The 22651-nt window shown below is 34.2% G+C and overlaps 1 protein-coding gene across 1 annotated transcript in view; it reads left to right on the top strand.

Moving 5' to 3' along the window:
• The window catches only part of LOC112617266 (A disintegrin and metalloproteinase with thrombospondin motifs 20), a 205199-nt gene that overhangs the window by 137657 nt on the left and 44891 nt on the right, over positions 1-22651 (top strand). The window contains exon 29 of the mRNA XM_025374005.1: positions 18360-18527. Within this exon, the coding sequence (XP_025229790.1) occupies positions 18360-18527 (168 nt within the window). The remainder of the gene's footprint in view (positions 1-18359; positions 18528-22651) is intronic.

Below are 22651 nucleotides of genomic sequence, written 5' to 3'. Positions count from 1 at the left end.
GTGACTTAGAAACTCAGATGCCTATGAGGAATATATGTTTAATAATATATCTCAAACCTTATAAATTGGAGTCAGTATTGGAATTATGTAATTTGTTTTCATAGCCACTATTGACTTCTTCCTGGTTGTAATCCTCACCCCCTAGATTGTACTTAACCTCATACACTAATTTACCCAAGTCCTAACTACTAGTAGGACATACCTAGGAAGGTACTTTGTTATCACATTATGTTGTAATATGGCCATTTATGTATTAAAACTCTTCTACATTATTATATGTTTTACATATACTTGTAAGAATTAAGTGAAATATTGCAAAGTTTTTGATAGTTCAGTTATTAGGTCACATAATAAATCCTTCTGTGTCGGTTAACTGAGCTGAAAAGTGATCCTATTAGACAGCTTTTGATATTTTTCAGCTGTGACTCAGGGAAACCCAGAGGTCTTAGAAGTAATTATGAAGGGAATCATGGCCATTGCACTGCCAGAATTGCATGTACCTTTCCACTCAAGATTATTGAGATCCCTTGTCTACCAGGCACTGGGTTAAGAATTGTGGAAAACAAGATAAATAAGAATGGCATACTCTCCTCAAAGGACTCACAGTCTAGGGAAAATTAAATATACATGCAAATAACTATAACAAGCCAGAAAGGGATATCATAGGAAGTCAGAAAATATGCGTCTGATTGGAAAAACATGAAAGGATTTATGGGGGAGAAGGTGTATGTCTAAGGATTGATGGGTAGATAGGATTTTGAGTGAGAAAAGAGGTACCAGGTAGGAGACCACCTAGAGCAAAACTATAGAGACCAGAAAAAAAGTAGTTCAGTGTGACTTGTTTGTGATGACAAGCCAGTTTGTGAAACTAGTTTGTGAGAACAAGGGGTGGGCATACAATTAGAAATATGAATTAGGGCCATGTCAAAGAGGACCAATGAGGATCATGCCTAAGAAATTTTAAAAATTCTATAGGTATAGAAAAACTTGATTTTTTTTTTTTTTGGACTGGGTGTCAGAAGTGTATCTTGAGAAGATTAGTGGACAATTCTCATCATAAAATATCAGCAAACTGAAAAGTGACAGACTGGAGATGAAAAGTCAAGGAGGGAATGTTCCAAAAGCTGAGGATGATTTAGGGGTCATTCGTGTGGCTAGTCATCAGGTGTTTATGGATTACTCACCCATCACACTCAAGTGTCTGTAGGTAGAGTAGAAGAAGCCAGTGGAGGAGTGATTGATGGGACACTTTTTGATCCAAGGGTGGGGTGGCATCTGAAGGTGGGAGTAAAGGAAGTATAAGTAAACATCTGAACACAATAAACTTGATAAAAGCCAAGATGGGTAATTTTGAGATCAGGGAAGTTTGGACTTGAGGAGAGTAAAAGTTTCGACAATGAGTGAAAATGTCAATTTGAGAGCACTAGGATTACACATTGCAGTGTGAAGGGCCCATGTGATGATGCATAACAAGATTTTGTATTAGATAGTCTCATGTAAGAGAATATAATCTTGACTTTACCAAGAGAAATGTGAACTTTCATGTATCAAAAAAGTTTGAAGACATATTATTCCTAAGCCTTGAAGTATTAAATATTAAGTCTATCCGAGATCTTGTAGGTAAGAATAAGAGCTGTGGTATTAGAATGCCTCGGTTTGACTCCTGTTTTACTCAGTGACCTTTGCCAAGTTACTTAGCATTTCTAACATTTCATTTTCTTAGAATGAAAATACTGGCTAATTAAGGAGGGTATTTTTTAAGGATAAAATGGAATAGGAATAGTGGTTGAAATAGGGCCTGTTACATAAAGGCCCAATATATTTTGCTTATTGTTATCACTTATCCAGTAAGTATATATTATTTTTTCTCAAGGAGTTAAATATCCAAATATGGTAGAAAAGGCTAATTAATAATATATCAAACAATCTGAAACAAGTCTACTTGAGGAAGTTGTACTCTAGTATAAGAGAGGAATCAATTTGGACCATTATTTTATTCTTTAAAGTAAACTTTTATGGAAATAAGACATCCAGCAAAACTTCAAATCATAATGGTCCAGTTCAATGAATTTTCCAAAGTGAACACACTTATGTAGACAATGCTCAAACGGAGAACATCAGCACCACAGAAATTCCCCAACATCCCCCCTTGCAGTTACTATCTTCCCAAAAGGTAACCCCTTTTCTGACATCAAACATAATAGATTCATTTGCCTGCCTTTGAACTTTATACGAATGGAACTTAGAACATTTGTGAGAGTTCGGATATCGTACTTGAGACTCATTTATGTTGCATGTAATTGTAGTTTCTCATTGCAATCTAGTACTGTGTCATATAAGCACATAACTTCTATGACTTGTATATAACTTGTATGACTTCTATGAATAGATGAATTAATATGATTTGTATTAATATTTATCCTTCAGTTGACAAATATTTGGGATTGTTTTTAGTGTGGGACCTACAAACAATGCTGTGATGAACATTTCTCAGACATGTCTTTTGGTGAACATGTATGTCCGCATCTTTTGGCTAGGTAGCCAGGAGTTGAATTGCAGGATCTTAGTGTATATAGTGTAAACTAGTTTAGTTTTAGTAAATACTATATGACAGTTTTCTAAAGTGGCTGTATGAGAATTCCAGTTGCCCCAAATCCTTGGCAACACTTGATATTATCAGACTTTTAAATTTTAGTAATTCTAGTGAGTATGTAGTGGTATTTCTTTGTGGTTGTAGTTGGCATTTCTCTGATGGCTAAATTGTTTATTCCCAGGGGATATCCTATTTTCTGAAGCACCTATGGAAGTCTTTTGTCCACTTTTCTGTTGGATTTTCTGCATTATCTTATTGATATATGGGAGTTATTTTTGGTTCTGGATATAAGTACCTTGTTAAATATATGCATTGAAGGACATATCACCTCTTCATTTCAGTCTTTTATGGTCATCCAATCCCAGGAATAGCTACTGAGAAGTAGCAACAGTAAATGAGTTTCTACTTCTTTGCGTTAAGTAGATAGACGGGAGATTCTGAGAGGATTAAAGCGAACAAATATGGAGAGAACAGCAAACTGTTCTGTTTAGAGAATGGATGGCTTGTGTGTATAGCAAAGATTTATTTTAAAATTATCTCAAAGGCAAACTTTTTAGGAGGGAAAACTTGCTACTTTACTCTGCCAGTTTAATTAAGAGAAGAAAGATTAGTCTCCCTGCACTATTTCTCCTTTTAAAAAATGCTAAATCCCTAATTTTTAATCTTTATGAATTTCTATTAAGTTTATTTATTCAATAGATATTTACCTAGCAGTTACTATGTGTTAGATACCAATACATGTGGAGGATAAAAATACAATTAGATCAGGACATAGGAGAGTTTGTATTACAGCAGGTTAAAAAATGTTAAAATGAAAGAATATACATATGGTTAGTTCTGCACACACAATCATGTGAGTTTAGGAATGTGGTGTGATATAGGATGGGAAAGATTCCTCAAGGGCTGAAAAGGGAAGAAATGAATTTTCTTCTCCCTGAGTCAAGTTTTGTTATTGTTAGCTTTTTCAGGTGTTTTGAATATCAGTTTGATATTTGGTAAAGTATTCTATCTCTGGAAGTTAGAACCCATTCAAAATCAGTAGAAACTTGCAATGAAATTAAATTGGCAGGAAAAAGAGTTTTATAAAATCAATTTGATATGCTTAATCATTAAGTTTAGATAATTGAAATACTTAAACATATGATTGTCAAATTATTTTGAGACAAATATTTCTTTTAAGGTGGTATTTATTAATAGTAAGAATTACTCTAAATTAAAATAGCTCTAAAATATGAATAACAACATACCTAAAATACCAAAGCAAGCAGTCAGATTTCTAGTTTGTTATAATCATTAAAATTGTCAGAAAAAGACTTGCCCACAGTAGAACCATTTCTATTTCTTTCCTATAACTTTTTTCAAGGTATAAACACAGATTTAGGAAAGTTCATGTCTTTTATTATAATAGATTTTGCCCATCATACACAAACCCTATAATATTTGATAGAAAAAAGTCAGAAGACATTTTGTGTCACTGATGATTAATCATTCTGTTTGTGATGTCATCAAATATAGTGTGATAATTAAAACGTGTGAATGACAATGTATAAATGATAATGTGTAAACGATGTGACTATGTTCTCTTTAGGAGAAGGTAAGAATAAAAGAAAATTTATACTGATACACTAATAAAAAAATTATTACTGGCTGGGCAAGGTGGCTCATGCCTGTAATCCCAGCACTTTGGGAGGCTGAGGCGGGCAGATCACGAGGTCAGAAGATCAAGACCATCTTGGTCAACATGGTGAAACCCCGTCTCTACTAAAAATACAAAAAATTAGTGGGGGTGGTGGCACGCGCCTGTAGTCCCAGCTGCTTGGGAGGCTGAGGCAGGAGAATGACTTGAACCTGGGAGGCGAAGCTTGCAGTGAGCCGAGATTGCGCCACTGAACTCCAGCCTGGGTGGCAGAGCCAGAAACTCCGTCTCAAAAGAAAATAAAAAAGAAAGTTATCTATTCTATCAACTAGAGAATGTTCATTGTTCTATCTGAGGGCAACCTCTTTATTGTTTATTCGTGGGCCTTAGGAGAGTTTTCACATCTAGAAATAGGGAAGATAATCAGACATGACATATCCCTCACTCCTGGACATTTCTTCTGTGACAGGGAGCTGGCTCACGGATAGTGGCTCAAATGGGATCCTGTCTCCTTGTCAGCGTTTCTCATCTAAAATTGGCAAGGTCTGCTCATGTTTTTGGCCTCTCTTTATTGTGTGTGGATAAGTGCTGATTGTGACTTTAAAGATCCAATGACTGTCCTATGTTTTTCCTTTGAACTTTAATTTTTTAAATTATTTTTTATATTTAACATTTGATGTTGAAAACATTCTGATATATGTGTAGTGAGTTAATGTTTTCTTAACAAAGCTTAAACACTTGCAAGGACATCATTTATTAAATAGTCCTTTCCCCACCGTCTTAAAATACGAGCTTTGTCATAACGCTGAATTCTTGGTTCTGCTTTCAGTAGTTTTCATTTTGTTTCATTGTTTGGCTTACAAGAGCGTTAGTAAACATGTTCTTAATTACTGTAAAAAAATAAAATAAAATAAAATTGGCAAGGTGTCAATCAATTGAAATCAGGAGAACTTTCTTGTCTCTGTTGATCCACAGGGTATCCCTTAGAGTCAGAACAAAACAACAGAAATCTTGAAAAAGAGATCTATTACGTGCAGCTTTCCTTTCAGGGTTATTTTTGTGGGACTAAAGATCATTCAACTCTGCGCCATTCAGATAAAGTAGATTGCATATTTAAAAGGTCTTTGCTGTATGTATACATTTCAACTTTGTAAAACCGCACCCTTTAAATAAAAATGCTCAAGCAACTGAATTTTCTCTCTACTGAAGAGTAGCTGTAAAATAGTATATCAGATCTTAACGTTTCTGGAGCAAAAGTGTTAGACAATTTGAAGCTTTGTAAATGTAAAAAAAGTATAAAAATAATTTGAGTAGAAATACAGAAAGCATATGGAAGCCTGATTATCTCTATATATACAAGTTTGTTCCTATGGCTTTTTTCTACATAGCATCGGCTCATTTCCTTATTCAGTAAACATTTATGGAACTGGTTTCTGCCTTTATTGAGTTTAGAGTTCTCATTTATAATGTCATCATTTTATTCAAATTTCTAGTGCGTTAATAAGATATTCCATGTATTCATATATGGTAAAGTAGGCGATTTAATATTATGGTATACACTGAGGAGGTACCTTAAGAGATTTCTTTGTATTTTATTAAATGCTCTCTCTAAAGTTTTCTGTGTCACTCTGAAGCTCTGAAAATTTTACATAGTTATTTTTAAAGTCAAAATATGGAGAAAACTGTGATGAATAGTTGCTTATTCTTACAGATTGGGGAAATGTTTTTTATATTTATTTATTTTTCATGCTTAGAAGAATTCTATAAAGGTTTTTAGAAGAGACGTTACTTGCAAAGATGTTTAGCTTATGGTATTAAAAAGCAGATGCTGGGCTGGGGGTGGTGGCACATGCCTGTAATCCCAGCACTTTGGGAGGCTGAGGTGGGTGGATCACCTGAGGTCAGAATTTCAAGACCAGCCTGGTCAACACAGTGAAACCCCATCTGTACTAAATATACAAAAATTACCCAGGCATGGTGGCAGGTGCCTGTAATCCCAGCTACTTTGGAGGCTGAGGCAGGAGACTTGCTTGAATCGGGGAGGCACAGGTTGCAGTGAGCCAAGATGGTGCCATTGCACACCAGCCTGGGCAACAAGAGCAAAACTTCTTCTGGAAAAAAAAAAAAAGAAAAGAAAACAGATGCTTTTTGAAAACCGATTTTATCGGAAGCTAAAATTTAAAAGTCTGGGGAAAACTTAAAGGTTTTATTTAGACACCTGATGTCATAGTAAAAGAGGCAATATAAAACTTTGACACTGATTTGATAATTTTGAAGACTAAACGATGGCAGAATCCCTTTCTGTCAAAGGATGCCCCGTAATTCAGGTAGAATTTGCATTTTTCTCATTTGAGTAAACAACAATAATGCAATATGCTTTCATTTGTCCATAAATAATGCATGTATCTAAAGAGTTAAATTATTGTGATTCTTGAAATATTTTTAAGATATCATTTTCCCTCTCTTTTTATCATATCTTTAAAATTGGGAAAGACTTCCCGTTTTCTCTTTCTTATCCCTTCTTATCTACACAAAGCATAAATTCTTTGAAGACAATTTTCAATTGAAGTGCGTAAAGCTTCAGTTGTGTCCTAGTGAAACTTCCTAAAGTTGGAGGCCATACATAATACAATATAGCCCATTTCTTCTTAGGAAAACTAAACAAACATTTGCTTCCAATTCTGATTCTGCACTCTGAAGTAAGAATCAATCAAATTCCTCCCCTACAGGGCAAATATTTGAACACAGTTGTTTCTCTCTGCCTTCTGTTTTCCAGAAATCCAAGTCTTTCCTCCCCTAGAAGTAATCTCTAATCCTTTCATCTGTGTCTTTTGATATTTACCCTCCATATTGCCAAATAATAGGCTTATTCAGCTGTTTCTGGGTATATCCAAATAAATTTACCTGTTGACTCCCTTTTATAGAGGTTGAGAATTCCAAATTAATTCCAAATCAATTTTGATTAAGTCAGCAGTGCTGCTATGTCAGTGTGGAGCCAAGTAGTGTACTGTCCTTTCTTACACAACTCTTAATTTTTCCTGCCGTGGATTGCCTTATTTTAAAATTTGCTTAGTTTTGTTATGTTTTAATCACTGTTTTTTTTTTTTTTCTCAAGTGCTTGAACAGGTATGTAAAATCTCTATAAACGGTTTTTCTAAACGCTCAGGTATTTCCTGTATTTTGGACTCCTTCCAGAGACCCCTCCACCCTCAATCTGCCTCCTCCGATCTGGCACAGATGACTTTAACCCTGCTTTACCAGTCTCTCATCCTGTGAAGTGTTTTCACTGGTCTTTGGTTTTGATAACTTTTTCTTACATCACATATATTTCTCTTTTTTTGGTTTACCCTCTCATACCAAAACACTTCTTCCTGCCTGTACCTTCCTTAAAAATGAAAAAAATGAGAGGTACAATTTTCCTTCTGTGCAAACCTGGAACTCTCTTTAGTCAATCCTTATATTGGAATAATTGACAACCTATAAAATTCTAGCTTGAAAATAATTTCCCTCAAAATTTTTAAAGCATTGCCTATTTTACTTTAGCATTCTGAGCTATTATTGCGAAATCCGAATGCATTCTAATTCCCTCCCTATTGTACGTGCCCTTGTTTCCATGCCTGTTCCACTGAAGCTTTTGGTATTTCCTTTCTGTTTATCCCTGTCATTCTTACAGTTTCTGGTGAAGTGACTTAGTGTTTACGAATGTGCTTAAAATTTAGTTTGCTAGACATTCTTTCTGTAAGCTCTTTCATTAAAAAGATTTATATTGGGAAAATTGGTTGTATTACACTTTGATAATTGCTATGCAACCATTTTTTTTTTAACTCTTTCTGGTTGAATATTGGGATTCTTGGATTGGTCTTCTAATTTTCTTGTTTTTATCTTCCTATTTCTACTTCTGTCTTTTGATTTTACTTGATGGGAAACTTTATCAATATTTAAACTTTATATTGAATTCTTTGTTTTAGTTATATTTTTTAATTATCAAAAGGTTTGTCTGCATTCTTATTGTTTTAGTGTCATAGTATTCGATTTTTGTTTTGTCCATATAGGATCTACATTTCTGTCATAACTACAGTATATTTTTTGGGGGGGATAGTTTATCTTTATTGTCTTTTGATAAAGACAGACTCAGGATTTGAGAAAGGAAGTAAAAAAAGGGAATAGAGGTTTAGTATGCTTTTAGATTATTGTGTCAAGAACCATTTCAGGTTTATTCATACATTATCTAATTTAATCTCACAACCACCTTGAGATGTGGGTGTTATGATTATCATAGCTTCTGACAGCTGAGATTCAATTGTAGGCCTCTGACACCAAATCCCATCTACTACTAGATTATTATTCCATCTGCTACTCTCCACTAGTGAAAATGATGAAACCCTGACTTAAATATTGATACAAATAATTTTGTGTGATTAAAGGCAAAATCTTAGAAATTAACTTAAATTCATTGAAATATGAAATTAATCTCTAAAACACTCTCCCTCAACTTTTTTACATATGGAAAACAGACATTAATATGTGCAATGGGTGTGGTCTTTTAATCTCAACTCTGATGTTTCTCTTTTCAAAGCATCCATAGAACTCATTTATTTCTCATCTCAGAGTACTCTGTGCATATTCCTTTTTAGGCCTTTATAACCCTACTTAAAAGCAAACTTCTTGGCTTTATGGCTGTTAACTCCCACAGCTAGCACATAAAACATTTGTGGAAACTTGAAATGGTAAATCCTGCTATTTTGTTGGCACTCGATTTTAAGAATTTGTAAATGTTACCATAGTAAGTAATGCCTTAAAAGACAATATTTTTTTTTTAAAAGGTATGCTTTAGATATTTTTCTGATCTCTTTATCTTTTTATGGTTTACTCACACTGAATAGTTTTCTGCATTTGTCAGTCCAGGAAGGCAGACGGTCATGCTTCTGGATGTAGGCTCCCAGGGGTAGGATGGGAGTGGAGTTTTTATAATGATATGTGGCGCACATTCTTGCAAAAGCAGTGTTTCAGTTGATTTGTGTAAAAACATTAAGAAAAAGTAAATTCGCAATAATGGCCCTAAAGAAATTGTTAAAAATAGACAAGACTTGCATTATTCTCATATTAACCATACCATTTTTCTCCATGTCACCCTATACTTGTAAAGGTTCATGTTACTGGATGAGTCAATAAAAACTCCAAACAGGAACTCTTTAGGTGAGTTCCACTTGCTAAACAGATTTTATAGAGGAGTCCAAAATGTTCATTTCCCCTTTGTAGTACACACAAACAATATTATTAGAAAGTTAAAAGTATAAATTACAAGCTTCAAATGAATGGCAGTTTTTCTTGAGTATTTTTGCTACAAATAGTGCTCACATCTTGAGTTAGACTTACTTTTACTCTTGCTTCTACCAAAATAAACTCAAGTTCAAGAATTAATGTTTGCAGGTTTGAAATGATTCTTTATCAAAACTTACTATTGAAGAAAATTAATCCAATCAATTGAGTCCTTTAATTCCCACTCACTAGGATGATTTCTTGTTCTGATTTTCCAATAGTTATTTGTGGAAAATAATATTATAAAATGAGATAAGTGAGTATTTCTGTACAAGATATTTGCATAAGTTACTGCAGCTTTCCCTCAGGTTTTATATTTGAAAGTGAAACTAATCACAAAACTTTTCCAAAGTTATAATAAAGAAAATATTAATAATTATAGTAAATTATCTTTATTACTTCCAATTGAGTTAGATGAATTCCATGTAAGTTCTCTCATAGCGCATGGATTAGCCAAGAACTGTAAATTCATTAAGAGTGTATGTACATATACATATATGCTCAAAATAATATAAAATTATATATGATTATTACAATGATATTAATTTAATGAAAGTCTGCTGGATATATTTGTTGTAAATCATTTGTTTTTTTCCTTTGAGAGTCAAACATATTTGCAAATTAATCTGATTTTTAAATTTTTAAAAGTCTGTAGCTACAAATTTTAAATATGATTAGATGCAATGCAATGGAGTGAAATATTTCAGTGATAAGTATTTTTAAAACCAAATGCTGTCTTGGCTTATTAGAGCTGAATGGTCAAAGAACGCCTGTAACAAGTTAAAAAGGACATTTTCAAACTCCATTAAACTTTAAAACTATAAGTATAATCTTTCAGGAAGCACTATGAATGGGGTCTCTGTTGATGGATTTAGTGTCTTACTCCCTAGAGCACATGTGCATTGAATTAAATGAACAGTAGCAGCACTATTTTAGAGTTGACACTCTACTCTTAATATGCATATTTTGTCAATTTTTTTTTGTTTTAAGCAGAAATACATCCTACTACTCTATTATACCTACTTTAATGTTTTACTTTGCTACTAACTGAGACGCTCAATTTAAAAAAGGTTTCTTCATTCTAGGGAATTCCCTTAATTACAAAGTAGTTGTATGAACTCTTATCTAAGATTTTCCTATAGTGGACTTTTCTCTTGGATCTACAAGTATCATTGGCTTCTGGATTTAGATATAGCCTCTTTGTTTTATTTAAAGAACGTTATTATAGGCTTCTAAAAAAAATGAAAGACATATACATGGATGCATACACATGATAGTGTTTTATTTCTCAAAATATCTAATTTGTGGTCTGTTTAGACCTGAAATTCTATCATTTCCTGATTTAATATGTTGTTTCATACACTAATCTTTTATTTCATAATAGTGTTCTAAAGACATTTAATATAATCAAACATCATTTAAAAAATTCTTTAGCAAAATAGCTATAATGTGTTTTTTACTAAAATATTTTAATTTAACTTTGCTGCAGATGCATAAAATATTTTAATTTTGAAAATATATAAAAACAGGATAGGCCGGGCGCGGTGGCTCAAGCCTGTAATCCCAGCACTTTGGGAGGCCGAGGCGGGCGGATCACGAGGTCAGGAGATCGAGACCATCCTGGCTAACATGGTGAAACCCCGTCTCTACTAAAAATACAAAAAACTAGCCGGGCGTGGTGGCGGGCGCCTGTAGTCCCAGCTACTCGGAGGCTGAGGCAGGAGAATGGCCTGAACCTGGGAGGCGGAGCTTGCAGTGAGCCGAGATCGCGCCACTGCACTCCAGCCTGGGTGACACAGCGAGACTCCGTCTCAAAACAAACAAACAAACAAACAAAAAAAAACAGGATAAATAATACATATTCTAATGTTGAAAAGTTCATCGATACATTTGGAATTGCCAAAGACTAAGGAAAACACAACTAATCCTCTCAAATTATTCCAAGAGAGACACTCCAACATCTGATTATCTTTAGCTATTATAATATGTGGATGTTTAAATAAAAACCACTCTATTTTATGTATTGTATGATACATCTTATGAAGTTGCACCTATCTTGAGGGAAATGATTTCTGGTTTGTAATGAGAAAGTGGATTTGAATTTGTAATGTATAATATGTGTGTTTCCTTAAGTTTACCTTTACCTAAACAAAAAGGTTGCATGAACCCTCAGCATGCTTTATTTGGTTGTCTGCAGAAATTAGCTAATACCTGGCATAAAATGAGCAATAGGATAGACATGATACCCAGCCATATGGTTATAAGCGCTTACACTTTCAACAATGACTTATGCACCTTGCTGTCAGAAAACAGACAAAGAAAAGTGACATATCTAGTAATAAAGTAAAAATTTGTTTTTATCTGATCATTTGATGACTTCTTAAGGATTGTGTTTTTAAAAAAAATCAGAAAATTTCAAAAGCCAAAGTGAAATTGAATAATACCACCTCATTTATTTTTATTCAGTTTTATATTTTCTTATCGTCATTTTGTGTTTAATAACAACAATAGAGGACTAAAATAAAATGGTTGAGGGAGAAAAATGATAATTATGAAGTTTACGTCTAGTTAGGTTATTTATGGTAGCTTAAAAAATTAAGTGCCATAATTTTTAACCATCCCTAAAATGGTTTTTGAAAAAGCATATGAAATGTTTACAATTATATTATCAAATTTTGGAATGTTTAATTGAATTTATTTGTTGATTATTATTTTTATTTTTATTAGAGAAGAGGTCTCGCTCTATTGCCCACGCTGCAGTGCAGTGGGGTGATCCTGGCTCACTGCAACCTCCGTCCCCTGGGCTCCAAGGATCATCACACCTCAGTCTCCCAAGTAGCTGGGACCACAGATGTGCATCACCATCACCATGCACGGCTAATTTTTTTTTTTTTTGTAGAGATGAGGTCTCATTTTGTTACCAGGCTGGTCTGAAACTCCTAGGTTCAAGCAATCCTCTGGCCTCAGCCTCCCAAAGTGCTGGGATTACAGGCATGAGCCACCTCACCTGGCCTCTATTTAATTTAAAATATTTTTCTTACCAGCAAATGTGGAGGCATGTTTAAGGAGCAGTAGTTTAGCTGTTGTAAGATACTTCTAGTTCTTACTGATTGACCTGGAATAACTCAACAATCTCTGCTTCAGCAACAGAGTCATTGTCAAATTCACTCATTGAAAGTTTGTTCAGCTGGCAATAATTTAGGCTATGTACAGATTTAGAAACTTTTAAATTATAACACAATAATTTATATGAAGGAAACATGTATGAAGGTAAACTAGGTTTTCTTTGAAGTCTCTCTCAGTAATCAACTTTATCTTAATACTCACTAAAATATTTAGCATAAAACTTACAGTTGATGTCAACCCTTTTTCTAATATTGTGTTTCAAAGACTAATTTTTAGCATATTAAATATTAGTTTTGATACTCTTTTAGAAGTTTTACCAAAGTTTAGATGATTAACATAAAAACAAATATATATATATATAGCTTCATCCATAGATGAAACTATGCAGTAGCAAATGAAATGGATATTTGCTACTTTTCTAGCCAAGCTTAATTAAAAGATCCAATGGTTAAATAATGCTTACTCTTAATTTTAATTTCACTTGATTTTTTATACACCAAACTTCAGGCCTTTTTTTCAAATAGCCAACTAAGGATTTTTGTAGCTAAAATTGAGGATGATCATTACTATGTAAAATAACTATTACATTGGAAATGTACCATCTAAATCGGTTCATGTGGTGCCAGAGGAATATCTACTATTTCAGACAAACATTGGTCAGTAAATTGATGCAAGATCCTATGGTTCATGCTGCATTGGTATTATTTCCTCCTTGTAAAAGAAAGGTAGAATGATTCGTGACACACTAAATTAAAAACGAGTGATTCTGGGTGCTGTTTGTGTGTGCGTGTGCGCGTGCGTGTGTGTGTGTGCGTGTGTGTGTTTCCCTACAATATGTCTGTTCTCAGCAGATTTTATAGTCTGGAAAGGAAAAGAGACATAGAACAGACAATTACAGGTGTACTGAGTATAGCAAAGGAGAAAGGGTGCTAAAAAAAAGTCTGTAAGAACCCTACCTAATCTCGTCTAAATTGGACATCAGATATCCTCCATCAGAGAAGGGAGTTTTGAGAAGGAAATGAGATTTAAACTCACCACTGAAAAGTACGTAGGGATGAAATGAGCGAATGTGTTGGAGTGGGAGGAAATGATATGATGCATGTGCAACGATATGATGACTTGAGCTGGGAATGAACAGAGTATTTTCCAGGAAACAACATTCATATGTCAACTCTCCATCTCTTCTCTATCTGTCTCATCTTCACTCTTCCATTTGCTTTATGGGAGACATTTTCAATCTTGCCCTGAATCTAATCAATGTGATGTTCTGCACTACTCTTTTAGTTCTTTATTGATTTTATTTTATTTTATTTTATTTTGCATTTTGCTATAGCATTACAGATGTCTTTAGAGTTTTCTTAGTTTGGCTATTTCTCTCTTTAAAAAAAATGCCTTTCATCTTACCTTTACCCAGAGATGTATATGAAATAAGTGTTATTTTACCAATATTACATATGAAAAATGAAGGTCTAGTGAGGTTAAATAACTTACTTATAGTTATCCAGCTTGTCAAATCTATAAAGGGCACAGTTTATGCATGACTACTGTAACAGTTACTTTTCAGGGATATATAATTACTAGTTTGGATACATATTAATTCTAACCAGTACCTGTATGTTTCCCCATACTGTCAGAAAGGATACAGTGCCAGATCAATATAATAGTTTAGGGCAGCCTAAAGAAACAAGACTTCCATCCTAGAACTGAAGCTAAATGAATTTTATTTCCTTATTTTATTTTGTTTTACAATTTAAGTTTCCAGAATTAATCCACAAGACTCCCATAAATTAAGTCAGTAGTATCCTGTATATAAACAAAAAAATCCACACCTAAAAATGAGAAGTAATCTTATTCTATAATTATGTACAGCTTTTCTCTAAAAATAAAAATATACTTGTTCCAAAGTTATCATGTTAGAGGGGACTACATTTTCAACGTTTGCAAATTTTGCATTTGTTTCAGATTCCCTGTTTTATCTTAGACATCTGTCTTCACCTAATTTATAAGAATTGTCAGTTCGGGGCACTTGTATGTTTATTTAGTATCACTACTTCTGAAATGGGTTGTGTGTTGTATCTACTGTTCCATAGTAGTCATTGGGAAAAAAAAATCTCAGCAAGAGTTTAAGACTAATTAAGGGAACTAGGGCTGATTGTCAAGAAAAATTCTTTTGATGAGAATGCTAGAAATGAATTACACAGCATTAAATAAAACCTCAGAAGACTATGATGGTGTCAGGGTTATAAAACAGAGGGAAAAAAACAACAGATTGCTGGGATACCAGAAGAAAACACTTCATGTTTGAATATTCATACCAAATGGGCTATTTTGTGGAATCTTTACAACTCAGAATGTATTGTGGTTTGAAAGGAAGGTATCATTTCACTAGTTGTTTACTCTATGGATGCCTCATTCCAACTAAAACATAACTGTTTGCATAACATGTCCTGTTTTACTTTAGAGAAATCCCCAGATGGAATTTCATCAAATATGATAAAATGCTGGACTTATTCCTCTTTAAATCTCGAGGATAGAATCTGTACTTACCCTCTTCAGACCTTGGAGAAAAAGAGCTTTACTTAAGTATATCTAAAGCATAATTTATTTTGTAGTTCTTTGATTTTGTATTTTTTCTATCATTCCTAGAGGACTTTTGGTTTTTTAACCAATGAATATATTTCATGGAATTTAAAATTTTTAAGTAAATTATTTTAGAGTTTAATAAAAGCAAATTAAAAATTGCTTATACCATTAATCAACGTCCATCAGCTGATAGTTATTACACATGCCACTTTGTATGTGATATGGGTGATCTAAAAGGGCTTGACATCCAGGAAGCTGCGTAGATGAAGCATGTGACTAAAGTTGAAAATGTAGAAAATGATGAAGTGCTAAAAACAGGGTAGGACTCAGGACAGTTCGGGGAAGTGAAAGATTGATGTGTATTTACTCTAGACATGGGATTGAATTAGGGCTTTAAGGATAATTATTAGAGGAAGTGATTAGTCTAGGTAAAGGAAATCATGAGTTAGGCCCCGTGTTTCAGCGAATGTGTCACATTAAAGAGAAAGCAATTATGCTTAAAGGGAGCAAAGGTTTGCATGGCGAAAAGCAGCAAAATATAAAGTTGGGAAGGCATGTTGACTAAAATTTGGTGGATCAAGAAAGCAAGGAGTGTAAGTTTGACTTGCTATTAAGACAATAAGAGAGCCATTGTCAGCTCTTGAGCAAAAAATGCATAAAAATATGCTTATAAATTATAAAATATAAAGGTTGATAAAAATAAATTTATGTTGATTAAAATAACAAAGAAGAGAGAGAAGCAAAGATGACCTAAAGTTATAGAGTAGAAGACTATTCAGTTTCTTGAAAAATAATTCTTAACTTTGGCAGTGTACTACATGTGTGAGTTTACATTCCACTCATAGATAATGCTTATAGAGGAAATGTATTGCTGAATTCTTAATTAGAATTTGGAATTTAACTTGTCCCCTCTTACGTTACATAACTTTGTAAATGAATTGGCAATTCTTATCAGAAATATCAACAAGTTACTGTATATTTACTGGCTGATTCTTGGATTCTTGGCATTGTTAAAAGAACTCTGGGAATTTTACAAAACAGACACACCTGGACAATGTCTAGATAAGTCATATCAAACATAGATATAAGACCATTCACCTTTGTCTGTCAACAAACTTACCTGTCTTTCAAGAATGAATTTAAATATTACCTTCTCTTTGAGCACTTACAAATATCCTAGAAAGAAATGGCTACATTTCGTGAATTTTTAAATTCCATCACATTTTTTATTGTATCCTTTTAATGGTATTTAGTATTATGTAGTGTTTTTGTTTTTCCGATCTTCACTGAGTGCAATATTAAGACCTACACTGGTATAATTCACTTCATAGATGATGTGTATCATTTAGATTATAAGCACTTTGAGGATACATCAAGAGCAAAAGCAAGAGATGCTGTTTAATGAATCCTTGCGTGACTATTCGCAATAATTATTACCTTTTAATAAAGTGACTAGCAGAGGGAGTAATCAATGTTTCCTTTGTTCAAAAGGAAGGTCACAGTTTCAAAGTATTATTTTGGGGAAGATTATTCTTCCATGTGTGAACATGTACATACTCAAAGTAGTCAGCACACTCCCTAGTATATATTTGACACTCAATAATATTTGATTTTTTTTAGTATATAATAGGTTATACTCTGAAAAGTAAACAATGAAGAAAAGAAAGAGGCAAGGAAAGTGCCCAAGGTACATGGTCAGGAACGGTAAAGCATATAGGTTGGTCTAGATCAATAGGAGGAAAGAATGTATCTTAATACAACATATGAAGATCCATTAGAGATTTTCACAGAACCAAGTGTGTTCTAAGTGGCATGGAATGACTGTAAGTATTAATGAGGTGGAGGAGAGGTAGAGAACATCTAAGATATCATTAATAGTTCTTAATAATCAATGCATTATTGTAACATATTGCTGGTAATATAAAAAGGTAAATTATCTCCAGACTGTTCATTTTTTAAAAGTTTAAACTATTTGAGTATCAAATAGTCCGTATAGTCTAATATTCTAGGAATTCACAATATGCATAAAATGCATAATGTAGTTTCTAAATGAAACCATATGCCAACTGTTGGAGTGAGAAAGGTTGTCTGGACTCCATGACTTCTTTGCTTAGCTTTCCCCTGGTACATATACCATGCTAAAATTGTCAATATCTTCTCTGAGACTATATGAAGGAAAATGGTAGAAGAGGAAGCTAAATGTTTACTGAGGATTTACCAAGTGGAATAGGGTCTGGGTTAGACATTTCATATTCTTTATCTCATGTTAATCTTCATAACAAATTTGTAAGGTTGATGTTACTACTCATGTTTTATAAATGAAAAAAAAAATCAAGGCTTGGACAGGTTATGAAATGTGCCTAAATTTCCCCAGCTGTAAGTGGCAGAAGTGGTACTCAATGCCAGAGCCCAAGTGCTTTCTACCACATTGCACTGTCCTCACTCATAAAATGAAAACTGACTGACAAATGAAGTCAAATCGTTATTTTACCTATATTTTTAAAAACATTTCAGTTATTTTTTGTTTACTAAATAAATCGGAGGGCCGATGGTAGAGAAAGACGTCTTCCAGACTGATGCAAAAAACAACCTGAATTGAAATGATGCTAAAAAAAATAAATTTTCTGCTTTCTCAATCACAGTTTCCTGCACTGAGAGATTACTAAAAATTTTTAACATAGAAAACATACTTTACAGTATAGAAAAGCATATGGAGATAAAAATAAAATGGGTATTGATACAACAAAATTGAATGCAAGTTTTATTGGATGATAAAAGGAGTTAGTTGAGGATAGTCTAACCTTAAAAGATTTAAAGCATTGGTGTGTCAGAAGAGTACCTGGCATATTGTAGACAATCAATACATTTTTTGTAGAATAAATTATAAAAATGTAATCATATTACCTTGTAATATTCACATTAATTGAGAGTCCAGAGCAGATTGGTAAATTTTAACATTTTGCTAATTAGAAATACCAGAGTATATCTTAATAAAAATATCAAAGCAATTATGTGTGGATTGTTGCATTTTGTACTTCTTTAAGATAAGCTTAAATTAATCAAGAAGAAAATGAATCAAGTGCATTCATATTTCTTTTCTAGTGCTCAGCCTCTTGTGGTAAAGGTAGAAAGTACCGTGAAGTGTTTTGCATTGACCAATTCCAAAGGAAATTAGAAGACACAAATTGCAGTCAAGTACAGAAACCTCCAACTCACAAAGCCTGTAGATCTGTCAGATGCCCTTCATGGAAAGCCAATAGCTGGAATGAGGTATATGATGTATATTTTATAATTATATATGTATTTTTTGTATTTGAAAAGAAAATCTTAATTCATTCTTTTTTTCATAACCTTTAATGTTTTACTTCTCTAAAATGTATTGTTATGTACTTTTTTGCACTATGCTTTGTTAGTATTAATACTAAACAGTGTTAACACATTTGCTAAGTTTATAGTTAAATAATAAATCAGTCATTTGATTTTTAAAAAAATTAATACAGGGTCTTGCTATGTTGCCCAGGCTGTTGTTAAACTCCTGGACTCAAGCAATCCTCCCATCTTGGAGTATTAGCTAAGACTCTTGGATTTTAGCTAAGATTGAATCCTGGAGAAGGGACTGGTACATTCCAGATGGGATTGTAATCAGAGATTGAGAGTTAGGGAGTTGTCAGAGATAGATAGCCTAGGCTGTGCTAGAATGAAAAGACTCCCCCAAAATGAAAAGACTCGCCAAAATGAAAAGACTCACCAAAAATGAAGTTGATAAATAAATGAGACCCAGGCTGACAATTTAGCCTGTAAAAGAAGGGTAATTGATACCACTTGGCATACTCAGAGAAAAGAGATCAAAATTTAAATTCGGGTAGGCATGCATTTGAAAATGACTGTCAAACACCACCAGCTTGGGAAATATTGAGAGGACAAAAGCCATGAAAGAAGTCAGAAAAGATAGCTGGAATAATTTCCTGAGGACTGATTTCAATGGGGCTAGACTTTCAATGTAGCCATCTGGCTGCTCTCAGCAGTACCTCAGAGAGCTTATCTATTTCTTAGAGGGCCTAGTCCTGCAAAGGGAAAAAGAAAGCCATCTTCTCATCGTGCAACTTCCTTATCTCTGTCAGATGTTTCAGTTATGTCTATTGGGGAGCTAGAAGGAAATGGAGTTTCCCCTGGGGTCCAAAGTCATCATCATTCTCTCTTTGCACTCAGCATGTCAATGCAGGACACGCAGCTTTGGAGTGGAATTACGTCAGTGCCTCACTGATGCTGAATAAAAGCCTCCCAAACTGAGTAAAAATCTCAAATGTCTTTGTAGAAGAGGCAGCCTCTGTCAAGTGTTAATGTGCTGGGGCTTATGGTCAAGAAAACTAGAGGCTAATGTGTCTGTTTTTTATCCCACAAAAAAAGATGTATTATTGGGCATTTGCTTCTATATTGAATGTTCATCAAATCAATCAATTATTTTTCATGCTTTACCAGATGTCATGATTTAAAAGATTTCTCTATTAACTTGTTTTATTTAGTAAATGTCACTACTCCCTACTAAGTTGTTCAAGAAGGAAATACTGGATCCATCCTTATCCTTTTTCCTTGCCTCCATAGTTAGTCACTCAACAGATTCTCTCATTTCTCATTCAAGTAGCTCTTGAATCTCCGTTGCACCCACCCCAGTCTAGTTTAATAGTTCATCATCATCTGTTCCCGAGCCTATAATGGCCTCTCTACATACATTTTGACCATTATTTACATTCATATAGTGTGAGCTCAGAAGAACTCAGATATGCTTGTGTTGCTTAGTAGCATCTGTGACTAAGCATTATCTTTAGGGAGTAAGATTAAAACCTAACCCATGCTCACTTGTTCAGAATTATCTCAGACCAGTTTCTCTTTTTCTCTTGGCGACAATGGATATTTTGTTTCCTAAGCACCTATCTAAGCTAAATACTTCTTGCTTTGAATACTGTGATCTAATTGCAAAAATACTCACCATCTCTTAAATTATTATGTTTCTCATATTATGGTTTTACTTAAAGTGGAGGTTTGCCTTACTTGATCTGGATAGCGGTGTGGCAGGATAATGGCAAAGTAGCTTTCCCCTAAGGATGTGAAACATCCTAAAGGCACTGAACATGAACGGCCAGAGATCTGTCCAGCAGTTAACTCCCAGTTCCTACATCAGGCAGGAGCCACAGGGACATGGGAGTGGAAGTGGGAGAGACTTTTTGTGTCTTGGCCACCAATATTCCTGTTGGCCCCAAGGCTTCTGTTCCTGCTGTGCAGCTGCTGTAGCTGCTGTGGCTGGTATTTATGAGAGACACTTTCTATCTCTGAACCTCCAGCTCCACAGTAGTGAATCCATCATCCGTGGTAACAAATTTGCCTTGGCTTACCACCGAATATGAAATTACATAAGATCTGCTAAAGGAATGTATTTCAGGGGCTTCAAAAATACAAATATGAATGTTTAAGAACTATAAAAAATAGATGCTTTTTTTAAAAACATAATTTGCTTTCTTCTCTTTGAATTGGTTTTCCTTGTCATAGAAATTAGTTGCATTCACCCACACAGTCCTCACATCTCTGCCAGAAACAGATGACCACTTGTGAAGTCATTGCCCTTTGATTTATTCTATAAAAAGCATCCAGACGAAGTTAACAATTGCAAGCTGTCACTGCACTACATATAATAATGTATTAAACAGAAGTGTACTTTCAGAGGTAGTTACAAGAGAATCACTGGTTGCTGCTTTATTCCAATTGTATGAATTGTCACATTGCTTTAATATAATCACACTTAAAATAATTTCATTTTATTACTATTTTACATGATGCCTCAAATGGAAAGACTCATTTGGTAAATTTTGACCACAGAGATGCTCAAATGAGTTTTGAAGGAACACTCTTCATTTGATATTTGTATCTTTTTGTTTAACGAAAGGATTTAGTAATGCATTTTAATGACTGTTGCTAAACAGGAACAAACGTTGCTATGCAGGACCATTTGTCCTCTATGTTCAGATGTATATCCTCAGATGCAAATTAAATAATTGAATCATTTAAAACACACACACACACCCCACCCCCACTTCCTGGAAGCAAGGGGATTTTTTTCAATTTAATTTTATCTATTTGGGAATGGCAGCTTCACTTGTAAATTCAAGTTTTTAAAGCTAGTATGGTTCTAGATTCTTCATTGTCTCACGTCCCATCTGCTTACTTAAGTGCCATCCAAATGCACAATCTCTATTTAGGAAAAAAAAATATTCCAAATTCTCACCTCCCCTTAATCATGGCAAACCTGCTGGACCATTTAGATGCCTAAAGAATCTCACACAACAATATTCAGTATAGAATCAGGTTAAATCAGCCTCTTGACTGCTTACACCTTCTTTGAGACCCATCATTTTCTTTTTTGTTTTTTTTTATCTTGAAATAAATTTTTTTTAAAATTATACTTTAAGTTCTAGGGTACCTGTGCACAATGTGCAGGTTTGTTACATATGTATACTTGTGCCATGTTGGTGTGCTGCATCTATCAACTCGTCAGCACCCATCAACTCGTCATTTACATCAGGTATAACTCCCAGTGCAATCCCTCCCCCCTCCCCCCTCCCCCCTCCCCATGATAGGGCCCGGTGTGTGATGTTCCCCTTCCCGAGTCCTGGTGATCTCGTTGTTCAGTTCCCACCTATGAGTGAGAACGTGCGGTGTTTGGTTTTCTGTTCTTGCGATAGTTTGCTGAGAATAATGAAGGATCTAGAACTAGAAGTACCATACGACCCAGCCATCCCATTACTGGGTATATACCCAAAGGATTATAAATCATGCTGCTATAAAGACACATGCACACGTATGTTTATTGCGGCGCTATTCACAATAGCAAAGACTTGGAATCAACCCAAATGTCCATCAGTGACAGACTGGATTAAGAAAATGGGGCACATATACACCATGGAATACTATGCAGCCATAAAAAAGGATGAGTTTGTGTCCTTTGTAGGGACATGGATGCAGCTGAGACCCATCATTTTCTTACTTACATTTTAAGATCAGAGCCGGGACCAAGGTGATATAAATTCCAAAATCCCACAAATCTGCTGCCTAGTGCTCCCAACCCAAAGCCCCTAATTTGGAGAAAAAAAAAAAAAAAAAAAGAAACTATGCTAAATGCTAGATGTTTAAGAGATTTTGTATTTCTGTAATTCCATATTGTGTAATTTCAAAAATACATAAGTATAAATCTTTATTTCTATATTTTCAGAATTTCTGACATATATGTATATGTTTTATAATTTGAAAAATAGTAAATGTTAATTTTTTAAGTCCCTAAAGCTCCTAAGAATCTGTGATCCCTTCATTTGTAATGTCAGTGACATTTCTACTAGGGAAGGTAG

This window comes from Theropithecus gelada, unplaced genomic scaffold (assembly GCF_003255815.1).
Source record: "Theropithecus gelada isolate Dixy unplaced genomic scaffold, Tgel_1.0 HiC_scaffold_15987, whole genome shotgun sequence".
In the NCBI taxonomy this organism is placed as follows: domain Eukaryota; kingdom Metazoa; phylum Chordata; class Mammalia; order Primates; family Cercopithecidae; genus Theropithecus; species Theropithecus gelada.
The sequence above is the reverse complement of the archived record's forward strand: the minus strand, read 5'-3'. Positions and strand labels throughout refer to the sequence as shown.